The 24,855-nt window shown below is 34.9% G+C and overlaps 1 protein-coding gene across 2 annotated transcripts in view; it reads right to left on the bottom strand.

The window, feature by feature from the left end:
- ArfGAP1 (ADP-ribosylation factor GTPase-activating protein 1) overlaps positions 1–24,855 on the bottom strand; it is a 44,091-nt gene that overhangs the window by 13,471 nt on the left and 5,765 nt on the right. The window contains exons 2-8 of one of the 2 annotated variants that reach the window (XM_089098264.1): positions 17,287–17,454; positions 14,788–14,901; positions 11,568–11,803; positions 7,487–7,598; positions 5,158–5,280; positions 2,367–2,426; positions 853–998 (exon numbers count right to left, since the gene is read on the bottom strand). In XM_089098264.1, the coding sequence (XP_088954390.1) occupies positions 853–998; positions 2,367–2,426; positions 5,158–5,280; positions 7,487–7,598; positions 11,568–11,803; positions 14,788–14,901; positions 17,287–17,454 (959 nt within the window). The remainder of the gene's footprint in view (positions 1–852; positions 999–2,366; positions 2,427–5,157; positions 5,281–7,486; positions 7,599–11,567; positions 11,804–14,787; positions 14,902–17,286; positions 17,455–24,855) is intronic. The other variant, XM_089098265.1, reaches the window with a different exon arrangement.

The raw sequence follows: 24,855 nt of genomic DNA on the forward strand, positions 1-24,855 counted from the left end.
TAGACCGCAGAAAATATTTTCACCTGAAAATGAAATAAAACGAAATTACAAGGCGAACTTGACACATTATGGCATTAATTTTCAAAGTTTCTAGTCAACCAGCCCCAGATTATCTTTGAATATCTTTCGTAGCACTACTCAAATCTTTTTATTTCATAGATGATATACGTTAACATGTCATCAAAACTAGCTCCTTAGTTCAAAGCAACAAAATTTTGCTTCATTTGCCCAGATTATTTGGTTGGTATTATAGCAAGAATTTGCGATTGAAAGGCTCAACTTAGTGACTTTTGGTCAAACAACTCTTATTAAGCTTTAGTATATATAATTATTAAGAATTTAGTCTCTTTACTATTTATACTTCCTTTGATTCAAATTGTACGTCATCCCTGAGCAAAAAATTTTTTATAAGAAAAAGCTCTGTAAGACCAGGCTGAAGTTTTTATGACTAAAAAACGATTATAACGTAGCCAGACTGATACCTCTAGTACGGGTTTCACATTTCCAAAACTTCACAAATAAAGGCCATCCTCAAGTAGCAGCCACGTGGAACCAAAAGAAGAGGATGCCCCCAAAACACCCTTTGGCGCAGCTACTGAACTGTCCTCACAAAGCTCAACACTTGTTCTAATCCGAATGGCAGGGGAGTATGTCTGGGGGGCACAATGATAAGAGATGACCAGTAAGAACGTGCAAGTACCTACGTTCTTTCAAGCATTAAATCCTTCGAGAAAAGCACCAAAAAATTGTAAGGTGGACAATCATGCGCATTTACCATCTAATCAAGATCTCACGAATTGTGGGATCCAGAATACTACGAAAGAGCTATTAAGATAACTATACAAATCAAACCTTGTGAACATTGTAGATTTGCTACCCGAGAGCAGGGATGATCTTTCATTTGATCTCCCATTCTGTCCTTCCATATTTTCAAACCCCTGGCCTCCTTCACTAGAACCAGAAAACTCTTGCCAACCACGACGACCTATATGTGATACCTAAGAAAAAAAAACATCGATTAGACAAGCACAAGGAAACAGTAGTTGGAACAGTCAAACTCCAGATTGATAAAGTTTGTATTTTTTACACCTTGATATTTTAGCAACACAACTCTATTAACTTTCCAATTCGTACCTTCCTTGATTGAAAAAATAACATTTTCCACAAAATAAAATTTTCAAAGGAAAGTATACAGTTAAGATACAAAGTTAAATTGTAATATAAGAGTAAAAACGAACATAATCACTCTCAGTAAATAAGTGAAACCCAAAACAAACAAAAATTAAAATAAATACTCAAGTCAAACTTCATACAAGCAGAAACTACCAAAAATTAGAGTAGGGCTAAAGACCAGAATATCATTTGCATTTTACTGAAAACAATTTTATTTAGAGGACAAGACTCTTGATTAACTTTCCACTTCGTACCTTCTTAGGGACATCCTCTAAAAATAAGGAACGATCTCAAGAAATTTGGCCATTGAAAGTTAAATAGTGTTTTAAAAGCCAATTTGACAAAGTTCATACTGAAATGTCTTTGAGTACATTCTTCATGCTGAAACGCATACATAAATCCACACACAAATTGGATATACTTTCAACCACATGACCAGCGCATCAATATTAAACAAAGCAATATACCTTTTGTTATAAATCTGTCCCTGATTTCATTCATAAACTGTATCATCCTGGCATTGAACGGATCGTTACAGGTCGGAAGGATGATAAATCCACTGAGACCATTTATTCCTGCATTTTGATTAATATATCGGATGAATTTAATTTAGTCTTTTTGCTCTCGCAACGTAAAATGGCAAACAAACGAAAAATATTAAGGAAGTTGAAATCAAATAATGTGACTTTGTTCGTCATGAATACCAAGACGCTCGTTTCTGTTGGAAAGACAAACTTTGTCTACAGATAAAAGTTTCCCAGCTTACAATCCATTTTTTGATTGTTTAAACTTCTACTAAACATTTCCTTAAGTTCCTATTTAGAACTCCAGTATTATTTGAATAAACAATATTGCTTTCAATTTCCAAGCTAAGCTTTCTTCGGCACAGAAACCTTTTTCATGCTTTCCATATCAATAAAAGAAAAAGAAAAAAAAGATGAAGTAAAAAATGACACATGCATAAATAACAATGGACAAGAGTCAATGTTCGACAATCATTCAGGAAGCCTAATCTTCCCCAACCTACATCAAATTTTTTTTTCGAATTAAGTTATAACATGGTATACAATACAAAAAGCACATAGGGGGGGGAGGGGGGTCAGTCCAAGACAACCTTTTTTCATAACTTTTTTTATGAATATACAATAATGACTACATAAAATGTATTTATAAAGGAATAAATAAACACTTACTTTACTAGCAACTGTAGAGACTTGAGCTCCCACCTCTTCTAAAAGCTTCCCTTCTTTTACCTTAGAAATAAAAATAAAATTACATGCAAAACCAAAAAAAAATCATGAATTTACGGTTTAAAAACCATTCCTAGCAAAATAAAATAAATAAAACAGATCTAAGGCTAAAAGGAATATAAAACACTATAAGCAATACATGACTTAAACGTGCAAGTCCCTAGGTTCTCTCAAGCATTAAATCCTTTAAGCCCAAGCTCGTATACAAGTTACGAAAAGCTTATAAATTACACTGTTTCGAAAGTAATCTGAGTGCCAAATTAATCCGACCATGTAGAGCTGACATAACAGAGACGCATCGAACAGGCGAAAAACAGCATGCCAACAACTAGTCAGCAGTTGAACAACATAGTTTGGCCATAGGCCATAGGGCACATAGTTTGGCCATAGGCCAAGTGGCACAAAATCCCATAAGGCCATAGAGCACTTTTGTTAACTCTGCCCAGATAAAAAAAATCTTTTGGTAAAATTCTCTGTAATGGTGCAATGGCACACTCAGCAATCCTAAAAATCATAAAATAACGAATCTATAAAAGACAGTACAATAGATTATAAAGACAAAGCGAAGTAAGATGCTTATACAGACTATAGCACCAAAAGCTACCCTTAGAAGAGATTAAAAACCAAAAGAATTATAAATTTAAGTTTAGATCTAGATTTAAACGATTTTTCTGTGACAGATTTTACTGAGAGAATACCATGGGGTTTTCTCCTCCAGGGTCCAGTAAGACCTTCTCAATTAATGTCGTATTAGGGAACAGTAGGATATTTTCAAATGATTTTCTGTACCCATCCCATACTTACGAGCTTTGAAAGAGCCTATCTTACACTTGGCAAATAAAAAAAGATCGAAGTCTTCTTCGGAGTCTGCTTCTCTCCGTCCGATTGTTGGTTCTCAGCACAGTAGACAAAATAACAGTATCGACAAAGGCTATACTCTCCGTAAAAAAAAAATGGGAAACATATTTGAAACCACACAAGATTCATACTTCGCCTTCGCGCACGCGCGTTACCGATTTACACATCACGAGAAGCCTATGGAAAAACCTGTTTTTTTTTTGTCCGACCACTAGCAACTAAACTAAGGTTGTTCCCAGGGATTAGTATGTGCGGTATCAAATGTGTTTCATCTTTGGAAAAAGAAGATACTACAGTCTACAATGGTTTTCAAAACTAAAGCCAGATTCTAGGCTAAATTTCGCCAAATTATAATCAAAGCAGAAACGAAAATATAAATTTTTAACATTCTGGGGGTGTTCCATTATTACTGTCGTTTCAAGTACTTGTACTCAATGCTTCTTTTCAAAGACGGTAATAAATTTTCAAATACTTAAGCCGTATTCTATTTAAGATAATATATTGTTTTATTTCCATTAACAGTTTTCTTGACTATATTGTTCCATTTGGTCTTTAATAGGATAACATCAATAAATTCTGAAGTGAAAAAACGTGCTATACACGTACTATTAATTTTCAGTTTCCATAGGCTGAATAGCTACAAGCATCGATTAAAATGACTCCACCGAAGAGTGCTAGACACAAAAAGTAATAAAAACGCAATAAATATGGATGCAACACAAGTAACAACAATAAAATTAAATCCGAAACGAAAAAAGAATCATCAAGAGCATACAAGCTCAGAAGGCGTATACCATCAGAAATCGAACACAAACATTTTACCACAAGAGCCTTGATTATATCAATCAGCCTAGTAATCATTACTTAAATACAGTGTTGTCAAGGGCGAACGATTTTAATTTGCCAATTTTAATTGCCTATTTCTTGAAAGAAAGTTTTCCGGAGAAAAAAATGACAACAACGTTAAAAACAAGCAAAGATTAACTTGTACAAAAAGTATGTCGTATAACAAATCGACTACTTTAAGAGGTTGCAAAAACATTAGCCGGTTGCTCTTAACGTTAAAGTATAATTCGCAATTCCACGAATAATTGACCCCTCTTCAAAACCGCAATTTCTTCTATTAAAAAGTTTAAAAAATCAATAGACTAATAAAAATCAAAAACATTCCAGTGTTCATACTTGTCGTATAAAGTGCTTTAATGATACTCAAGCCTAAAAACTTGGAAGTTGGGGCAAGGGCACATCCAGGATTTTTTTTGGGGAGGGGGAAGGGTTTACAATAAAAAATGCATTTTTTATAATGTGTTAAAATTTGTTATATGCATTATTGTTACGTTTTTATGAGTCAGACAAAAATTTCAGGGGGGGGGGGTGATGATGTTCAAAATTTTTACATTTAAATGCGAATCCGAAGGGCACAAACGTCTAATCATTAGGGATTAAAAAGCATATTTTTACCCCAAAGTGTTCAGAATATTCATGAGAAGGTGAAGTATTTTCTAATTCATCTCAGCATTCCCCTTCTCCACATTATCCTTCCTGAGGCTTTTTTGTCTGGTATTGTAATCTCCAATTCACGTCCAAACTTTTGAAGACAAACATTTCAAAATTTCAAAAATAGCCAACCTTGTCGTTTTAAATTAAATTTTGTTAAAGTTTAAGATATAAACTAACTTTACGGCGAATCAAATTAATTCAGCAATAAGATATAAACCAAATACTATTGTTTTTCTTTTAAGATAATTTCTGAGATCGCACTGGTTAAACATACTTTAATTTGCAAGGGATTTTCTTGTCAGGCCGATATGAATTTTGCACCAGCATATTTGGTCCAAATCTATTTTGCAGGACCCGCGCTAAACGATATTTTTACCTTTTCACCCACAGTAGCTGAAATCTCCATCACTTTTTGAGATGCCATTCCTCCGAATTTAACAGCGTTCTCAGAGGCTTTACTTGCTATTTTTGTAGCACCCAAAGATAGTAAAGACCAACCCTAAAAAGAATATAAAAACACATTAAAAGTGGTAGCAATATCGAAGAAAAAATCTGAGTCGTTGATAGAATGTTTAAAATCACTCGAAGCTGTTTTCGTGGTCTCAAAAAAGAAGAAGAAAATAAATCTACTAATGAAAAACATGAAACACGGACTAGTAGCATCATTTCCTCAAAAAAGAAGAAGAAAATATTAGAAGAAATTAGAAGAAAAAATAGAAGAAAATTTCCTCAAAAAAGAAGAAGAAAATTCTCAAAAAAGAAGAAGAAAATAAATCTACTAATGAAAAACATGAAACACGGACTAGTAGCATCATTTCCTCAAAAAAGAAGAAGAAAATATTAGAAGAAATTAGAAGAAAAAATAGAAGAAAATTTCCTCAAAAAAGAAGAAGAAAATTCTCAAAAAGAAGAAGAAAATAAATCTACTAATGAAAAACATGAAACACGGACTAGTAGCATCATTTCCGTCATTAACACTCAAGCTAGGGATAAAACAAAAAGTAAAAAATAAGACTCTACGCCAGTGAAATTCAAACAAGTAAAATATATCGCAAATAACTGCAAAATCTCTGAACCAACTGACTGGGTTAATTCAATGGTTACTGTAGAAAAAAAGATCAGTAAGATCTTCGGTTCTACGCATTTACCCCCCCCCCTAGAAAATACCCTCCCATGAACCCCCCCCCCTCCCTCGTGGAAAATTGGTTTTCCAAATTTGAGAATTTTATTTGAGTTGTGTTTTTTTTTTTTTAGTTTCGTTGAGAAGTGACAAGGAAAGGGTGACAGAGGAATTTACACACCAAAAGTATCTTAAAAACTAAAAACTGCAAATCCATTTTGTTGAAGACTTCCATATGAACTTCAGCGATTTTTGGCAGTAGCGGGCGCCAAATTAAAAAAAGAAGAAAAAACAAGTGAGCGAAAATCCTCAATATTAAGCTAAAAACATACAGCACCAAAAAGTTTAAGAAGGTTCATCTCCTTTGAAAGCATAGTTGGCTTTGGGAACCAACAAATTCTTATTGATTAAGTTTTTACGGACGAAAGCGTTGTCAAATCCTACGAGTTAGTTTTTCTTATCTTTCCAAGTGTAAAACTACCACAAATTACCATTATAAATGAAATCCAAAAGGAACAGAAACTACAATAGATAACCTAGTGAAACTCAAAAAGAGCAAAATTAAAAGGAATAGGGCTGAAAACCCATATGTCTTCTCAATACCAGAACATAATTTGCGACAAAAACATAATTTGCACTTCGCAAAAAAATAATAATAACCGTGGATTGTCAGTTTAATATACATATTCTGATATTTATTCCTTGGGAACTGGAAATTCTAATTTTCAACCAAATGAGCCTCCTCTATAGTTAAACATCCATCCCTTCCACAAAAACCTTAAATGCCCCCGGGGCATAACTTACAACCCTTGCCCCCAACCCCAAAGGGTTTTTTTCAAAAGCCTGGGTTTTTTTTCTTGAACCCCAAGGCTTTTGGGGTTTGTTTCAACCCTAAAAGCCTTGTTATATGCTACTGGACTATTTCGAATTAAATGGCTATCTCAAAATGTCTATTGGATACTTTTCAAGAAAATACGATGTGTGTGTTTATGGGGGGGGGGAGCTGCCGTCCGATAACTATGACTCTTAAAAAGGGCACTAGAACTTCTGATTACCAATCCAATACGCCCCCTCCAAAGTTTATACGACGAGGCTTTCAATGAAAGCCTTATATTCCCCCAGGGCATAACTTACAACCCTTGCCCTGAGGGCTCTGGGAGGGGAAGGGTTGTCATCCTCAAAGACATAATTTCCGAACCTTTAAATTACGCTGAACAAAATGGCTATCTCAAATTTTGATCGGAAATGCTTGGGGAAATGATGGGTGTGGGGGGGGGGCTATTTGCCCTACAATCACTTTCGACTATTACAAAGGAATCTAGCCTTTCAATTTCCAATTGAACGAGCCCTTTTTGATGTTTCTGCGAAAACTCATTGCCCTGGTCTACCTCCCCCCCCCCCAAAAAAAAATACATTGTGCCAACATCGTTCTTTACTTAGGTAGTGCTATTGCGCTATTAGACTCCATTATTTTATATTCTTTTATACTCCGTGGGAGGGGGGCGGGGTAAATACCGACCAACATGACCTCCAGGGCCTCCATGACAACCAAATTCAACATGCAAACAAAAAACTTGGTACTCACACTGGCAAGTGATGACACAGCGTTTTCTAATAAATCTGACTGATTTTTTTGCGGGGTTTCCACAGTGTTGCCAAATCCACTATATCGCCCACCCTGGGAAGGCGGTAAATTGCTAGAATGAAAAAAAGTGATTATAACCACTCACATTTTATGTCTTCAACAGTTTAGCAGAGTATTATGGAACACCTTTTTTTAAAATATCAGATGACTGCAGAGTGAGTTTCCGTTTTAAAATGCTTTTCAGCTGCAATGTTTTAACAATAGGTGGCAGCACTTTGAAACGAGCATGAAAATGCTCTTTTTATCTCTATATTTTTCTATTTATTATTCTAAAAAAGTATGTTAGTGGCAGGACTAAGGACCCATCATACACCTTAAGTACTTTTAGATTTTAATCTAAATTTCAAATTGAAACTGGTGCCTGTTTGCTTGCATGCTACAACGAAGCTTTCCATTCGAAAGCAGAAACATGAATCAGAGAGACGACAACTGGAGGAACAACTTCAGGAAGTTCTCTCTGGGATAGTCTTTAAAACTAGGCACCAGGAAAAAATCAAAAGGTTTCTCTCACAATAATGCAAGCAAAATTTCCAATATTGCAAAACATGAAATAAACCAATACAGCCATGTATGAAGTACCATGAGCTTCAAAATAAGACAATTGTACCCCTATTAGGTTTATTCATACTTGAAAACCAAAATTTTATACGATTTTTTTTAGTTATTTAAAATTATGAAGCTTTTAAGGCAGTAACACAGTTTTGTCATTGTTGCCACGCTGAACTGTTAAAATAAATAAACAAAATTAATCAGCCAATCTGATAACGCTTTTCTTCCGAAAAAAAAAATCAACTATTAACAGTCTGCTGATTCCCAAAGACAATTACACCTTCAAAGAAAGCCGCCATTTTCTTAAACTGTGTGGCGTCATACGTTTTAGCTCATTTTTTGCTGATTTTCAGTCATGTTTCTTTTTTTAAATTTGACACCCACTATTACCAAAGCCCGCAAAGGTTCCATATGGAGTTTTTTCATTACAAATTGGGCTTCCGATTTTTATATTTTTTAAAGTTTAGTATGGCTGAATAAGTTTTCACTTAAGGAAATCAAAGGATCAGATTTATTTTCACTGTCCTTGGTACTTCAATAAATATGTCTATTTATGTCCAGGGAAGTTTATCTCCAATAATTAAATGAGAAAAATGTAATGGTTCTTCCTGTTTCTATGACAGATTACACACGTAGTCGATTTTCTCATAATTTCCTGCTTCTGTTTACCTCCTTGATTTTTAATAATGACTCATTACGCAAAGATCTGATAAAAACTATGTGCTTCAATAGCTAAGTTTGTTTTACTAATTTGCGATATTAGATGCAGGTTGCGTGGTGGCAAATCATATTATTTTTGCACATTTGTTTATTTTCTTAAGGACTAGGCACACGTAGCTCACTTCGGAAACCGATTTCAGCAAGGGTGTATTCCCTGTCCAGTGATTATAATTAATGATGCTAAGAGGAGGGGCTTAGTGACGTTTTTCGGCGATTAATCATCATTAATTACCTTCTAGACAAGGAATATACTAAGGCTTTAGAGCTGAAGGCAATCAAATCATCGAATCTAAAGATTATCGTAAATTTATCATAATTAATTATGAATATACATTAAAAAATATCATTAAAACCTACCTATTAGCACTATTAATTATTAACATTCAATATGGAATATACCCTTGCTGAAATCGGTTCCCGAAATCAGCTACATGTGCCTAGCCCTTTAGTCCTTAAATGACAAATAGTATGTCAGCAGCGTTATGCACAAGTCATACATTTAAAAAGAACTAAGTTACTGGGCTACTTTTGCTAAAACTAATATTATTATGCAATTTTACAGGGGAAGCCATTGTTCCAGCCAGATCTACTTTAATTCCAAATTATACGGTCGCAATTTGAAATTAAGCCTTTAGTTACAAAATTGGAAAGGCCAATTTCAAATATGAAAAGCCAATTTGAAATAAATAAAGACGATTGAAAATTCAGCAAACAATATTTATAAATCAAAATCATTTTATTTCGCGCCATTGCTATTAAGGTTTACATCAAACCAGGTTCACAGCGCTACTAATATGTAGGGTTCAGAGTTGCAATCTAATGGAAAACTTTAACCGGGATGAGCTTACAGGTTACTTTTACAAAAACTAATACTCGGTAAAATTTTACTTGGGATCGATTGTTCTCGCCAGATTTTCTTTTACTCCAAATGACACCGTCACAGTTTAAAACTGAAAGGCCAATTCAAAATAAAAAAAAGGCGATCGAAAATTCAGCAATCAATATCTATATAACAAAATCGTTCTATTTCGCGCCATTGCTATTAAGGTTTTACTTATAACCAAGTTCACAGCACTACTAATATGCAGAGATTAGCGTTGCAACGTAGTGGAAAACTCACATTTCGTTTAACCGGGATTAACTTACTGGTTACTTTTCCTAAAACAAACTTTAGATACAATTTTACTAGGGATTGATTGTTCTCACCAGATTTTCTTTTACTCCAAATGACACCGTCACAGTTCGAAACTGAAAAGCCAATTCAAAATAAAAAAAGACGATCAAAAATTCAGCAATCAATATCTATATAACAAAATAGTTCTATTTTGTGATTAAAATCGTACAAAATTGGAAAGGCCACTTTTGAAATTGAAAAGCCAATTCGAAATAAAAAAAAGATGATCGAAAATTCAACAAACAATATCTATATAACAAAATCATTCTATTTCGCGCCATTGCTATTAAGGTTTACTTATAACCGGGTTCACAGCGCTACTAATATGCAGGTATCAGCGTTGCAACGTAGTGGAAAACTCACACCTCCTTTAACCAGGATTAACTTACTGGTTACTTTTACTAAAACAAACATTAGATAAAATTTTACTAGGGATCGATTGTCCTCGCCAGATTTTCTTTCATTCCAAATGACACCGTCAGAGTTCGAAATTGAAAAACCAATTCAAAATAAAAAAAGGCGATAGAAAATTCAGCAATCAATATCTATATAAGAAAATTATTCTGTTTAGCACAATTGCTATTAAGGTTTTACTTATAACAAAGTTCAAAGAGCTACTAATATGCAGGTTTCAGCGTTGCAACGTAGTGGAAAAGTCACACCTCCTTTAACCAGGATTAACTTACTGGTTACTTTTACTAAAACAAATATTAGATAAAATTTTACTAGGGACCGATTATCGTCACCAGATTTTCTTTTACTCCAAATGAAACAGTCACAGCTCAAAATTTGAGCTTTTAGCTACAAAATTGGAAAGGCCACTTTCGAATTTGAAAAGCCAATTCGAAAAAAAAAGATATTCTATTTCCCATAATTACTATTCAGATTTTACTCAACAGCAGCTTCACAAGTTGTTTCTTAAAACAAAACCATTCTATTTAACGCATATGACCGATTGGTCGAACGCGTCAAACCCCAAACAACAACAACAACAAACCATTCTATTTAAAAATTTGGAAAGCACCACCAAGTGGGTTCTGCACCAGCAGCAGTGCAACTAATATGCAGGTTTCAGTGTTGCAACGCAATGGAAAAGTCATACCTCCTTTAACCACAGTTAAGTTACTGGTTACCTTTCCTAAAACGGCACTATTATGCAAAATCTCACGGGGGATCGATTGCTTAAGTCAGATTCCTTTTTACTTCAAATGATACGATACAACTCTAAGGTGAGCCTTTGGTTACAAAAGTTGAAAAGCCACTTTCGAAAATGAAAAGCCAATCCAAAAAAAAAAAAAAAAAAAAAATCAATTCCAAAAAGTTAGCAAATGATTTTTAACTAGTAAAATCATTCTAATTCCCACAACTAGTATCAAGATTTTATTCAAAAACAAATTCCCAAAGTTGTTTCTGAACAGAAAAATTATTCTACTCAAAAATTTTAAAAATAAGACAAAGGGTTTCATACCAGCAGTAGGGTTACTGATATGTAGAGTTCAATATTAAAATAGATACAGTCCTTGAAAGCAATTTTTTTTAAAAGCAGTTTAGACTTTGAACATACAGAATAGACCTTACTCGGGCCTCATGGCGTTAGCATCTTTCCTACTTTGGAAGAATGCTTCCTTCTCGCTAGAAAAATTTTGATATCCACTTTGGTAGCCTCCTTGATACGAGCTTGTGCTCATAGAAACCGGGGAAGATGCGCTACGATTCATCTGCGAAGAGGGCGATGAAGCTGATGGGAACGACTTGTGGCTCTTAACCTGTGATGTTTCAATGCTCCATGGCCGACCTTCCGCCATTGCACTAATCTGCAACAAATTTACAACCTTTAATAGAGTAATATACGCTACATCTTCTATACACTAAAATCTATGTTTTGCAAAGTAATAAATAATAATAACAGTATTATAAACAATTTAAATTTCTGCAATGTAAAAAGCTCTTTGTAAAACTGCGTAAAACAGACAGTGAAATCTAATGTCTTCAATAATATCTTGATTATTGTTTTTGAAAGCTTCGTTTCCAATTTAATTTTCATTGTTTTACATTGTTTTACCTTCATACAAGTATAACTTCTTCTGAAATTTCATACACTTTATTCTTTAATATTTTCTTCCATTAGAACATTTATTTTTTAAATATCCAAAATTTCTTTGCTTCAAGTACTTCCATCCCTAACCCACCAAGGCTTTAAAGAAAGAATAATGTTAAGCAGTTTTATAAACACCTAAATTTCTAATTCAAATTATTATTTCTTTCTTGTGTCAACTCTTGATTTAGAAAATAAAATATTGGAGTAATAAGCCTTCTTTCCTTTCTATATTCATTCTTCTTCTTCTTTTTAAACTGCATTTGGCTAATATTTTTTTGCTAAAGTTTTTACAATATGATTTTAATACTTATGCTTCTATCAATGTATACAGGCGAGCAAAAAATTTAATATGAATAGGATTTCCCAAGAGAGATTCCAGGCTTCTGAGGAGAGAAAGATATTTTGTGTGAAAGCCCAAGTAGCAGTAGCGACTATAGTCTTAAAATTGGCAAATAAATACAGAAACAAGTTTCTCCTCTAATTTCATAGTAAACTAGGTTATTTTTAAACTATTCCGCTCCCACCCCCAGATGCCTCTGTGAAGCATGACACATGCAACCAAACAACCGGTCTAATATATGAACTTATAATAAATGAATTTCTGTAAGACGAAAAACAATGCACTTTTTTAGTTTAAAGTTTGGTTTCAACCAGTATTAGCACAGTGGATTGATGGTCTGCTTGGCAATAGTGGGTCAGGGTTCAATTCCTGCTGCCGCAAGGTGGGGCGATGGGCTTGATACCTATTCCTGCAAAGAGATCCAGCAACTGAAACGTCAACAATAGCCTGTCGACACCCTATACATCATCAACGGTTTTGCTTTTGCAAATTTTTATTCTGCCTCCTCCTTCTCCCCCCCCCCCCAAAAAAAATATTAATAGTGGAGATGATTAGACAGCAATCTGTGAGGATTTAATGTCCTTTTCCTTAATTTGCAGATAATTTTGCATATACTTGCAGAATCCTATTCATGTAATATTTAGTTATACCAGTTAATCAATACCTACTGTAGCCCAATAGCTCAAACACCAGGTTTGCACAACCTGGTTTGCATAGTAGAAGGGTTTAGCAGTAACAACCTTCTCGTGGTGTCCCTGGCTAATTTCAGTCACTGCCAAGCCACTGACCGTCTTGCCCGGTCTTTGATCTCGAGGCAGCGTATTTCATTGAATAAACTGCAAAGGTTGGTTTAATTGAAGCCAGTAATGGCTACCAAAATCATAGCGCGCGGGGGGAGGGGCAATTCCCTCGGCATATAAAGCGCCAACAATAGCGAGAGAGAAAATCTCTCATGGAGTAGTCGGAGCTGGGAGAAAGCAGTTCTCTTCTTTGCACTGGTTCTAAGGATAAGGTGTCACTTCCCGCTAATGGCTGGCGAATCGCTGATGACTCTCCCCTCTCTTTTAAACGACGAGTATTACCTCCCCAGGGTGGTCTGAAGATGGGCGTGGGGTTTTTAGAATGGTCAAAACAATAGTTAACACCTTGACATTACCAAGGAAGACTCTTCTACAAAGGGGAAAAATGAAACAGGAAAACTCAAGCTCAAAATACAGGTCTAGGGGGAAGCACCTATAGCCAGCTATTGGTAGTATATTATTCAATTTATAATTTTTTAGGGGGAGGGGTGGAGGCAATGAGTCTTTGTGACCTGAGCCTCGACTAATTTTTTGAGTATGTTCATATAGTAAATAACAAAAAGCAGTGGAAGAGACAAACGGATAAATTCGTAAATAATGCGTTTTCTTCTTTCAGTTCCAAATAAAGAATATTGATCGTAATTATTGAGTTGTTTATGCTTTTTCGCCAGACTGTATCTTTTTCCTAAATCAGTTACTTTTTTGCTCAGTCTATAAAAAATTAAGTACATTTTCAACAATTCTATGCTAAAGAAGCATATGATTGATATCACAGCATTAGAAAATATTCCTATTGAAATATGATTGCATATTTTCAGAAACGATCCAAAATTGTTAAGCTGTTATAAAGAATCTACAGCAGCAGTATGAGTGGGCTTTATTAACATATTCATTACCAAGCATTTGGGAAATAAACTTTCTAGGCTTAGTACACAGTTGAAGAGTCAGTCTACATTATGCCTTATTAGAAAAGCAATACTTTACTGAAGAATCAGTTAAGATTACTAATACAATGTATGGCAAATAGGCCTCCCAGATAATTTCGTTAACATGTTACTAAAAGCTGGATTATTAACATAAATCTTTTCGCTCTAAAGCTACTCACATGTTGACGGTATCGAACGAACAAGCCTTAACAGCGGTAGTAATCTTTCCTTTCACGGCACGGAATCACGGTTTTTTCTGTTTCTTAAATTAATATTAAAGTTTGCTGTTTTTACATGTTGTCCAATACATCCTTACATCATCCCAAAAACATGGCAATATGAACACAGCCTGGGAAGTGTGGGACACCAACTGCCCTCTCTTAAAGTCAATAAGACTAAGGGACAAAGTTCATCTTTTGCTCAAAACCTCTATCATAGGTGACTAATAAGTCTTTATGTTGAATTCAAAACTGCAGTAGGCTAGAGATCTTTTCATAACTCGCAGCATTTGTATAACCATTCAGTTTTAAAGCGTTTTTGTTTTGTCTTTATTTGTATGTTTTCGATTTTTTTTTAAACATATTTAGGGATTTAAGTTTCCTCATGCAATTGGTATACCAAATTCAAAAATTACCTTATCTTTATATAACGCAGCAGCTCGTGTATTATATCGTTGATTAATGTTGGCCAGTGGATCCCAGTCGTCTTGACTTTCTAAAAACTCTCTTGCTTTCCTGTTGCCTCCAACCTGAAAGGTTTTATTAATAAAGAACACGCTAAAGTTTATAATAAATAGAAATACTAATAAAGGGAAAAACAAAGAAATGTTACAACAGAAACAAACAAAGGAGGATATTTATAAATTTGCTTTCAGAAACATGGCTCACTAGAATTATTAGCTCACAAGGCTAATAGAAATATAAATAAAGGAAAAACAAAGAAATGTTACAATGGAAACAAACAAAGGAGGATATTTATAAACTTGCTTTCAGAAACATGGCTCACTATATTGCTATGGCAAAAAAAAAAAAAATAATAATAAAGACACCATAAGAAACCAAACTGATAAGAATGAGAACTCAAGCCTGTCTGGAAAAACTGGCCTACGTGAATTGGTGTCTTCAAGGGAACCACAGAGTTATAAAACGTAAATAAACATACTAATTGCAACCAACATTGCATTAGCTATCCAATTACTTTCTGTCCAATAAATGAATTGTATCTGAAGCAAACTGAAAAGGCAATTTAGAGAAATTGTAGTTACGAGATGCTAATACTCATATATCAAAAATTTACTCGCCAATATTGTTTTTCAGCAAACTCAGCATTGGGTAAAAAACATACAGGTCCAACAGCAACTCAAACAATGGGATATTAAACCAAACATATTTAGTAATCAGCAATAAGTTACATCAAAAGAAAATCATTCCACAAACAAAGAAAGATTGTATTCATCAAGTGAATAGAATGCATGGCCCACAATTGGGCTTAAAGTTAGTATGAGTTTTTTAAGACATTATTCCCCTTATTGAAACAAAAAATAAAATTTTATACAGCCAGTAAATTTACAAAACTGAATTTCATTTTGTTAGGTTACTGTTAGGTTCGAGCTCATTCAAATCCTATCTTGGTTCAACTTAGTGATGTGTACAGAGACACCAACTATGGGGGTTAGTACTTTCTCTCATTAGTACTTTAGCAGGTTTGGGACTTCATTTTTCTTTTGTGAAACCAAATGATTTATGATGATTGACAAAACCAAGTTGTATTGATTGAGAAACCCGTTGGTTTAACAAAGTGCAAAATGAGCATATTAGACTCTCTAGCAGGGTTGCCAACTGCTGACGTCCACTCAAAAAGAGTGCAAGTAAAAAAATTTACATGTGCATGGCTGCCACTGCTTGTGCATCATCTTAAATGAGGAAAGAGTGCATTTCAAACGAAAAATATGCAAGTTGTTAACTGTTCCTTGGCTTAATTACACTTCTGATGAAGTTGCCAATTACTGACGTTTAAAGTGAATGAAAACTAACACCCAAAAAGAGTAATTTTCACTCTTTTGCATCCTCTCTGAGGTAAAAAAAAGAGTGCATTTCACTCAAAAGTGTGCAAGTTGGCAACCCTGCTCTCTAGTAATATTTAATATATTCATGACAATGCTATACTATCTGAGATATTAGAAGTTTTTAACCTCAACAAAAGTTATGATAAAGCACTAATGGTTCAATTCTCTTCAATTTTGTATTCTTGAAAAAATAAATGCCGAAAGTATAGACTTTCATGCTCCATTTCATAGGTTTGCATTTTCTTTGAAATGCTTAGATTTTAGACAACATTTTCCAGTTAGACTGAGTTTAGTCATCAAATCAATCACCCATAATCAGCTAACGTCTAGTCTTTAACAAAATTGGCACACTATTTGAAAAACTCAGAGTTCAAATGGGGCTTGTCAAGTTTATTTTGCAAAATAAATGTTTTCTAATTCTAACTAAGAAACCTTTAACTTTAAAAGAGCCAATTATATCCTTTTAACTGTTGTTTATGCTATTAGTAGTTGAAATTGGAAGTTGTCCAGGGTATTTTTAGCAACAAGTGGTTATAAAAAGGTTCGTATATGCTTACAGTCCATCAATTGTAGACCCCCAAAATTTGAATAGCACAATTATACAAGAGCAGTGTCTGATCAAGGGGGAAGGCCCCCCCCCTTATGCAGGTGTAGTTTATTTGTTCAAGCCTTTACTTACTTTTATAGAGATCATTAAAAAATGAAATAAATGTAACAAAAGTCACAACATTTAAACAAATGCATATTCTAAGGTTGAAAAAAATTCAAATCTCAAACTTTTATTAAATCTAAATGAATACTAGCCTCCCACCCTCACTTTGACTTTATTTTCCAACATAACACCCTGCATTTTAGGACACATTGGAAATACCGTTGAAGAAACAACATATAAAACAATACAAAATTGAAATTCAAAAATCCCCTGATTGAGTTGGAGAACCATACTGTGTGCTAAAAGCCTACTTTTGTATACATTTGCTAGTAAATGATAGACAATTTCCTAAATTCATAATAGATCCCTTGTGGGCTTAGGTTCACAATGACAAATTGGGGGAGCAAAATACTTACTTTCATTTTTTCTAATTCAATTTCCTTCCATTTATCCATTGTGACAGACCTGACAAAGGACAGATGGACCCCAAGTCCTCTGTGCTTTCCAGAACATTCTAAGCAAATCCAAATACCATAAGTAACAGACACCCACTGAGGATTGTATGCAGAACATTCAAAACATGTCTAAAATAGAGTAGAGATAATAAGACTGTTATAAAAACAAAACAAGATATTAGTACTTGTACAAAACAATATAAAATCCTCTCAGTAGTTAAAGCAGTGTGTCCCAACTCCTAATCAAACAGTTCGTGGTAATGAACTGTAAGTAAGGAGCAACCCAGCTCAGTAGTAACAGAAACTCTAAAAAAAGGAATTTTGATGCCAATAGATACATCAGAAAAATCAGATTTTTGTGCTGATTTCATATATATAAGTTTTATCAAGTTTAGTCTTACAAATCAAAAGTTACGCGCCTGAGAAAATTTGCCTTATTTTTGAAAGAAAAGAGGAATACCCCTTATAAGTCAAAGAATTTTAATGAAAATCACACTGTCAGATTCAGCGTCTCAGAGAACCCTACTATAGAGGTTTCAAGTTCCTATCTGCAAAAATGTGGAATTTTGTATTTTTTGTCAGAAGAAAGATCACAGATGCATGTTCATTTTATTTATTTATTTTTTTGTTTTTTTATTTTCCCAGGGGTGATTGTATCGATCCAGTAGTCCTAGAATATCGTAAGAAGGCTCATTTGAATGGAAATTAAAAGTTCTCGTGCCCTTTTTAAGTGACCAAAAAAATTGGAGGGCAACTTGGCCCCCTCTCATGCTCATTTTTTTCCCAATATCCCCCATTCAAAATTTTGAGTCAGTCATTTTTTCAACATAGTTGAAAATCTAATAAATGTGTCTTTGAGGATGAATAAATCCCCCTCAGTTCCCAGGGAAAGGGCTGGAAGTTATGAACTTTGCCCATTGTTACATATTGTATTGGTTAATGAGAAGTATAAAGACGTTTCCGGAGGGAATTTTTCATGATGGGTAAGGGGGGTGTCGGAGGAGGGCGTTCCGGGGGAGGATCTTTCCATGGAGGATGTTTCCTTGGGGGAAGGGACATTTCTATGAAGGGGGCGCTGGATTTCCCAGCATTATTTAAGATAAGATAAGATTTATTCCAAAAATGAACTATCACTAGCCTTTGAAGGCCGAATTCGCATTCTGAGTCAAATAACAGACAATAACACACAAAAAACAACAAATCAAGTCAAATAAAAAGATCAAAATTCTGAGGTCAGGTAAAAAATAAAAATATGAAGTAAAAAATAAGTTCGAACATGAAATTAAAATAAAAATTTATGAAACACTTGCTACACTGGCAATACAAGAAATTGGTTAGGTACAAATTAGAAACTATTAATTGTGTCAGTTATAGCTAAAGATAAGATAAAGATAAGAAAGTAAAAAAAAAAGAAACTATTGGGACATTTTATTCATTTTTCCTGTAATAAAGGGGACAAAAGTTTTTTCATATCTCGAAGTAACGCAGTGAATGGGGGACAAAACAGGGATGGGATCAGAAACAGCTCGAGGTGGCCGTAATCTGGATGGGGAGTGACACTTGGGGAAAATACTTGCCGTCCAAGGGTTTGTTATGGCATTTTTTGCAAAACGGAGGCACAAATTATTTCTTCGTCTCTCGAGGGTCTCTAGGTTTGAAATATTTAAAAAATACAAATACGGTATCTTGCCCTCTTTAAAAATAATTTTTAGAGCTCTCTTTTTTACATTTTCAATTTTTCGTGGTGCTTCATTAGAGAGACCAGGGTGCCACACAGGACAAGCGTACTCTAATATGGGACGCACGAAAGAAATGTATACTTGCAGTGAATATGATTGGGGGCAACTAAATTTATTTAAAAGTTTAAGGAAGGAAAGCGAGAAGTTTGCTTGTCGTAGGATATTACTTATATGGGCATCCCATTTCAAATTGGAAGAAATTGTAATGCCAAGGAGTTTAAGAGATGTGACAGAAGTTTCAGGAGGTATAGGACCAAGAAAAAGGGGAGGGGATTTAAGGAAACTTACTGAGACTATTGCAGATTTAGAAGGGTTAACAGTCATGTCAAGGGACGAGGCCTCACAGGCAATATCTTGGAGTATGCCCATTGGGTTGCTAAACATGTTTTTATGAAATATCTCTAAAACTGTCAAGTCATCGACAAATTTCCATCTATTGTCATAAAGGGTTGAAAGGCTATTAATCATAAGAGAAAAAAGAAGAGTTCCTAGAATAGTCCCCTTAGGAATTACATTAAATATGTGGAGATGATCTGAGAAACAATTTAGATATTTAACTGCTTGAGATCTATTAGAGAGAAAAGAGGCAACGAGCTTAACAAGGAAAGTTTCAATGTGGAATTCCTTTATAAGTTTATCTATGAGTAAATTGTGGTTAATCAAATCAAAGGCTTTTTGAAGATCAATAGAAATTAGATTAAGCCAAGTGTTGGGTTTTTCAAGTAATTTACCCATGGTATCAACAAGATGAATCAGGTAATGAGAGGTTGACGTGGATTTAAGATTACCAAACTGTCTAAGATCAATGAGGGGGAGAACTTTCATCTTAAGCCAGTCTGCGAGAAAACTTTCATACAATTTTGAAAAAATCGAGGTGAGGGTAATAGGACGAATGCCATCAAAACCAGGCTTGCCATTTTTCTTTTTAATTGGGGTAATAAAGCCTTGTTTCCAATATTGAGGGAACTGTCCAGATTCGGTAATTTCATTGAACAGGGTGGATAGGGGTTTTCAGAGCTAAGCTTTAATCAGAGGAACAGGAATATATAAAGGGCAAATGCTTGATCATTTTAGTTTTTAAATTTTTTTTGCAACATCAAGTGGAGAAATATGTGGGAGTGAAAAAGGAACAGGAATATCTGGAAATTCGTAAGATAGTGGTGGGAGACTCTGGACAATAGAAGCCAAAAACTTATTGAGGTTATTAGCTGTGGTCTTTCGAGGTTCATTTATATTAAAATTTAGTTGTTCTTGACTCTTGCCGGTAAGTTTTTTAATTTTGGAGTACCAGTTCTTTGGTTTATCATGGCACAAGTCTTTAATTTTATTTTTATAATAGGCTCGGGCAGCTTTTCTAATTTGACTTTTTGATTCCTTTCTTAACTTATTTGCTTCAGCTAAATTACCCCTCTTAAATAAGCTTATTTTCGCATGAATTAATGTTTTTATGTGATTATTTATGTAAGGTTTATCACTGGAGCACTTTCTGATTTTTTTTTCCGGGAAACATAATGAATAGGAATCTATTAGTTTTTTGTGAAAAATCAAAATTTTGTCATCAAGGTTATTAGAATTATAAAGGTCTGACCAACTTTCACTGGTCAGCCATGATTCAAAAGAAAAAGTCCTGCGTCACTGAGGGGACGGCAAACCCCAATGGAGGTAGTAAAGGAATGTTCAATGGCTGAGGAGGGAGAAAAAAGAAGACAATAGTGGCAACTGCCTCCTAGTGGTGGCAGTGCTTGCGGGGAGTTGTAATACTTACTCATGTTTGAACAAATAATATCCAGAGAGGTGTTACCTTTTGTTGTAGATATTTTAACCAGTTGTTTAATATTAAGAGAGGTGCAGATAGAGTCGATCCTCAGGTCATTCGCATCGCCAAGTAAGCCAATACCAGCGTTCGGATACTTTGATAACACAAAGTCAGCACTTATAAGAAATTGTTGAATAAATTTACATTTCTGGTCAATACTGTGGTTAGGGGACTGATAAAAAACGGCGGTTACAATTAAATTGAAAGGGCGGGGAAGTACTTTCGGTCGAAGGCTCAGCCATAGAATTTCATCATAATCTGATAAGTTGGGGGTGGGGATGAGTTTAGGTTGGAGGTTATCTCGGATAAAAAATAATATACCACCCCCTTTTTTCCCGAGAGGGTGATCGGGAGGGCGAAGTTTTATAAACTGAGTATAATTGCTAATTTTTAGGAAATCTGGGTTCTTGGACTGAACCTCTGTCACAGCAATAATATTAATTTTATGAATTTCATAGATACCCTCAAGTTCGGTAATTTTGTCAGAATTCAGGCTCTCAGCATTGGTGAGTAGGAAAGTTGGAAATTTAAACCCATTTGGGTATTGGGTTTTTTTTTCAATTCGGGATGGAGTTTTTTGGGGTTAAAGCCTATGAGAAGGGTGTTGTGGATAAGGGTGTGGTTTTGAGGCATTATTAAAAGGCGGGACTGGACCGGGTTTGAGAGAAAAGGAGGACAGCGAACAAATTATGGGAATATTATTAAGTTGGGATGGAACTGCGGTGGAATTCGTCTTACTATTTGAAGTTTTAGAAATTTTGCATGGATGTGTTACCTGTGGAATATTCTGCCTGCTTACTCTTAAACCAGAGTCATACTGGTAGGGTAGCCTGGGGGGATAAAGTGCAAGGGAGGTGAGATTGGTTTCCTGGCGATCTGGGAATAAGTCAAATTGGGAGTGATCTTTATATGGGGGTTGGGGGTGGGGGCAAGATGATGCTGAGGGAGTGAGGTAAGGTGGGGGGTGTCTGAGAGGGGAGGGGTTGGGTTTGTTTCGGCAAATAACGGGTGGAGTCCAGAACCGGTCGGTAACTTCTTGGACGCACGGAGAAGAACAGAGTCGAAAGGAAGGGGTTTTTTGGGAGGAAAATGAATAAGGGGGGGAGGTTTGGGGATGGTCCGAATTGAGTAAAGTGATTGTGGGGGTTGGACTGACTGGGCAGGCGTAAGTACATGGGGCGGAGGATTGTTTCGAGGGATGGGTTTTCGGCGTCGCCCTAAAAAACGTTGGTTTTGTGGCCCAGTTTTGTGGAACCTACTACGACTCTTAATGGGCAATTTGATATGATGTTTTGCACAGCCAAAGCATCTTCCACTTGAAAAGCGTTTGCAGATATCAACATGGGGGTATTTGCAAAAATTATTCATACAACGGCTAAAAACATGAAATTTACAAATGTGTAGATATTTACAATTACTAGACATACATCTACTGTCTAAAAATCTAAAGCACACATTCGGTTGATTACACTTAAGATCACTGAACTCATTTTTTTGAATATATGATTGCATTGGGTGATAATTTCCGCTTGTAAGTTCGACATCATTGTCAATCTTTAAAGATGTGTCATTACCACTAGATTTCAAGAATAAATTATCTTCAGTTAAAGCAAGGTCAGTAGGATTATTTTGCATAACCCTTTCAATCCTTTGAGAAAATTCTGACGAAGGAAGTTCACTAGCACTTGCTTGATTACATATAGTGACGTTTTCAGATTCAAAGGGTTTTACAGTTTTTCACAACTTGAAGAATTTAGATAATGCATACTTGGATTAGAAATATCAGCTGAAGGAGAAACACTGGGAGATATAGGGGATTTTAATGCATGTATAGCATCAACAATTGCTAGCTGAAAACCGACTTTTAACATTTTGATCTCATTGTCCTTGAAAAGATCACTTTTCTGACGTTCGTAAAGATCGGATAAACTATCATAAAGAAATTCAAGATTAGTAATCCGTTTCCCGAGATTGACGATTTCCGCGTCTTTTTTTGTGCGATCTTCACAAGTATGGGGGTCGAAGACATTAGCGGTTTCTGTAATGATTGCCGATTCACCTTTATTGAAACAGTAGATTTGGGGGGTAATTTTGTAATGATGTGTTGTGGTTAATTTTGCATAATCAATTGATCCATCAGATCAATTGTTGACATTACTCGAAGCACAAGGTATAGAGTAGGGGAATTTGTAATACCACTTCGAACGATCATTTCAAGTTGTTTTTCGTTGGAGATAGATGAATTTTCTTCATCCGAAGTAACGGGGGATTTTTGAGCCTCGATTGGTTGAACCACTTCTGGTTTATTATCGATGGTATTAATCACGTCATTTTCAACCATCGACGCTCGGCATTGAACGCATAATCAATTAGTGTTTTTAAGGCGATTACTTTTTGTTATGCCAGCACAAGCAGGGTGCAACCAAGCATTGCACTTAGAACACTGGAAAGACCCAGTTCCACATTTTCTGTAGCATTCATTACAAGGATGGGACATTCTAGGATAAGGAATAAAAACCAGACAGACCTTGAATTAGAAGCTATATCTTCAACTAAAACCTGGTCGCCTACGCCAGGATTAGCACTGGATTGGTACTTGCTAAAGAAAAGTTCACAAGGCTGATCTCGCGTCTTCACTTAAAAATCACAAGCGTCATTTATTGCAAAACAAAACGTCTTGACCGGTCAAGATCTAATGGAAGACTGAAATTTAAAAAACGACCAGAAATTAAATAAAAAAACTAGTTTTTTTCAACTGAAAGTAAAGAGCAACATTAAAACTTAAAACAAACAGAAATTATTACATAAATGAGGGGGTTCGCCCCCTAGTCAATACCTCGCCCTTTTTGCTAATTTTTTTTAGTTCTTTCAAAAGAGCTATCTATTCTAATTAACCGGGCTTTGTGATTCAGGGGTTTGTGATTCGAGCAAACTTCGAACTTTAGCGTAAACAGCAAGGCATCGACTAAGGGTCAAACTCCCTAATATACGTAATAAAACATACAAATATAGAAGTTCGTTATGTAAGTTAATTCGTAGGTTACATCAGAACAAAATTTCGAGAAAGCCATTTAGCTAAAAAAGGGAAAATTAACATGCAAATTTTGTTTTAATTATTCATGTACGGTGAGCCAAAATCAAAGCTGCATTAATTCAAAAATGTTCAGAAATTAACTTAAAAAAAACAAGTTTTTTAACTGAAATTAAGGAGCGACATTAAAACTTAAAACGAACAGAAATTATTCCGTATATGAAAGGGGCTGTCCCCTCCTCAATACCTTGCTCCTTACACTAAAGTTTGAATCTGTCACACAACTTTATTTTTTAAAACAATTAAAAAACTTTAGTGCAAAGAGCAAGGTATTGAGGAGGGGACAGCCCCCTTCATATACAGAACAATTTATGTTCGTTTTAAGTTTTGATGTCACTCCTTACTTTCAATTAAAAAAACTTGTTTTTTTTTTTATTTAATAATGAGTAAAAACGAGCCTATTTCCAAGTGGGAAAACATCAATATATTTCATGCCTGGCAATAATCAAGCTCTAGCAGCGCCAATTCACAAAAATACAATGGCAAGTGTGCAAGGTTTTTTTATTTAATGAATATGCAAAAAGAGTATTTTTCAAAATCTACATAGGGGGTGACTTTTCTCTTCTGTCAATTTTTAATAATAAAAATACAACAAATGTATTTTACAAAATCTAGGGGACAAATGCCCCTTGACTATTTGGCTTCCCTCATCCCAAATTGGTACCCCAATTTCAGTTGTTAAAAATGAAAGTACAAAAAAGGCATTTTACAAAATCTAGGGAGGTCATTACCCCACTCCCCCTCCCTAATTGGTACCCCAAAAAATAAATGCAACCAAAATTGCAAGGATAATTTATGAAACAAAGAAAATATTATTTCAGTCAAAGAGTTCATTGTAACAGCAAATAGATTTTGATACATAAAAATAAAAAAAAATCTTCTGT

Source organism: Artemia sp. Qi Xiang Cuo, chromosome 12, assembly GCF_049724085.1.
Source record: "Artemia sp. Qi Xiang Cuo chromosome 12, ASM4972408v1, whole genome shotgun sequence".
In the NCBI taxonomy this organism is placed as follows: domain Eukaryota; kingdom Metazoa; phylum Arthropoda; class Branchiopoda; order Anostraca; family Artemiidae; genus Artemia; species Artemia sp. Qi Xiang Cuo.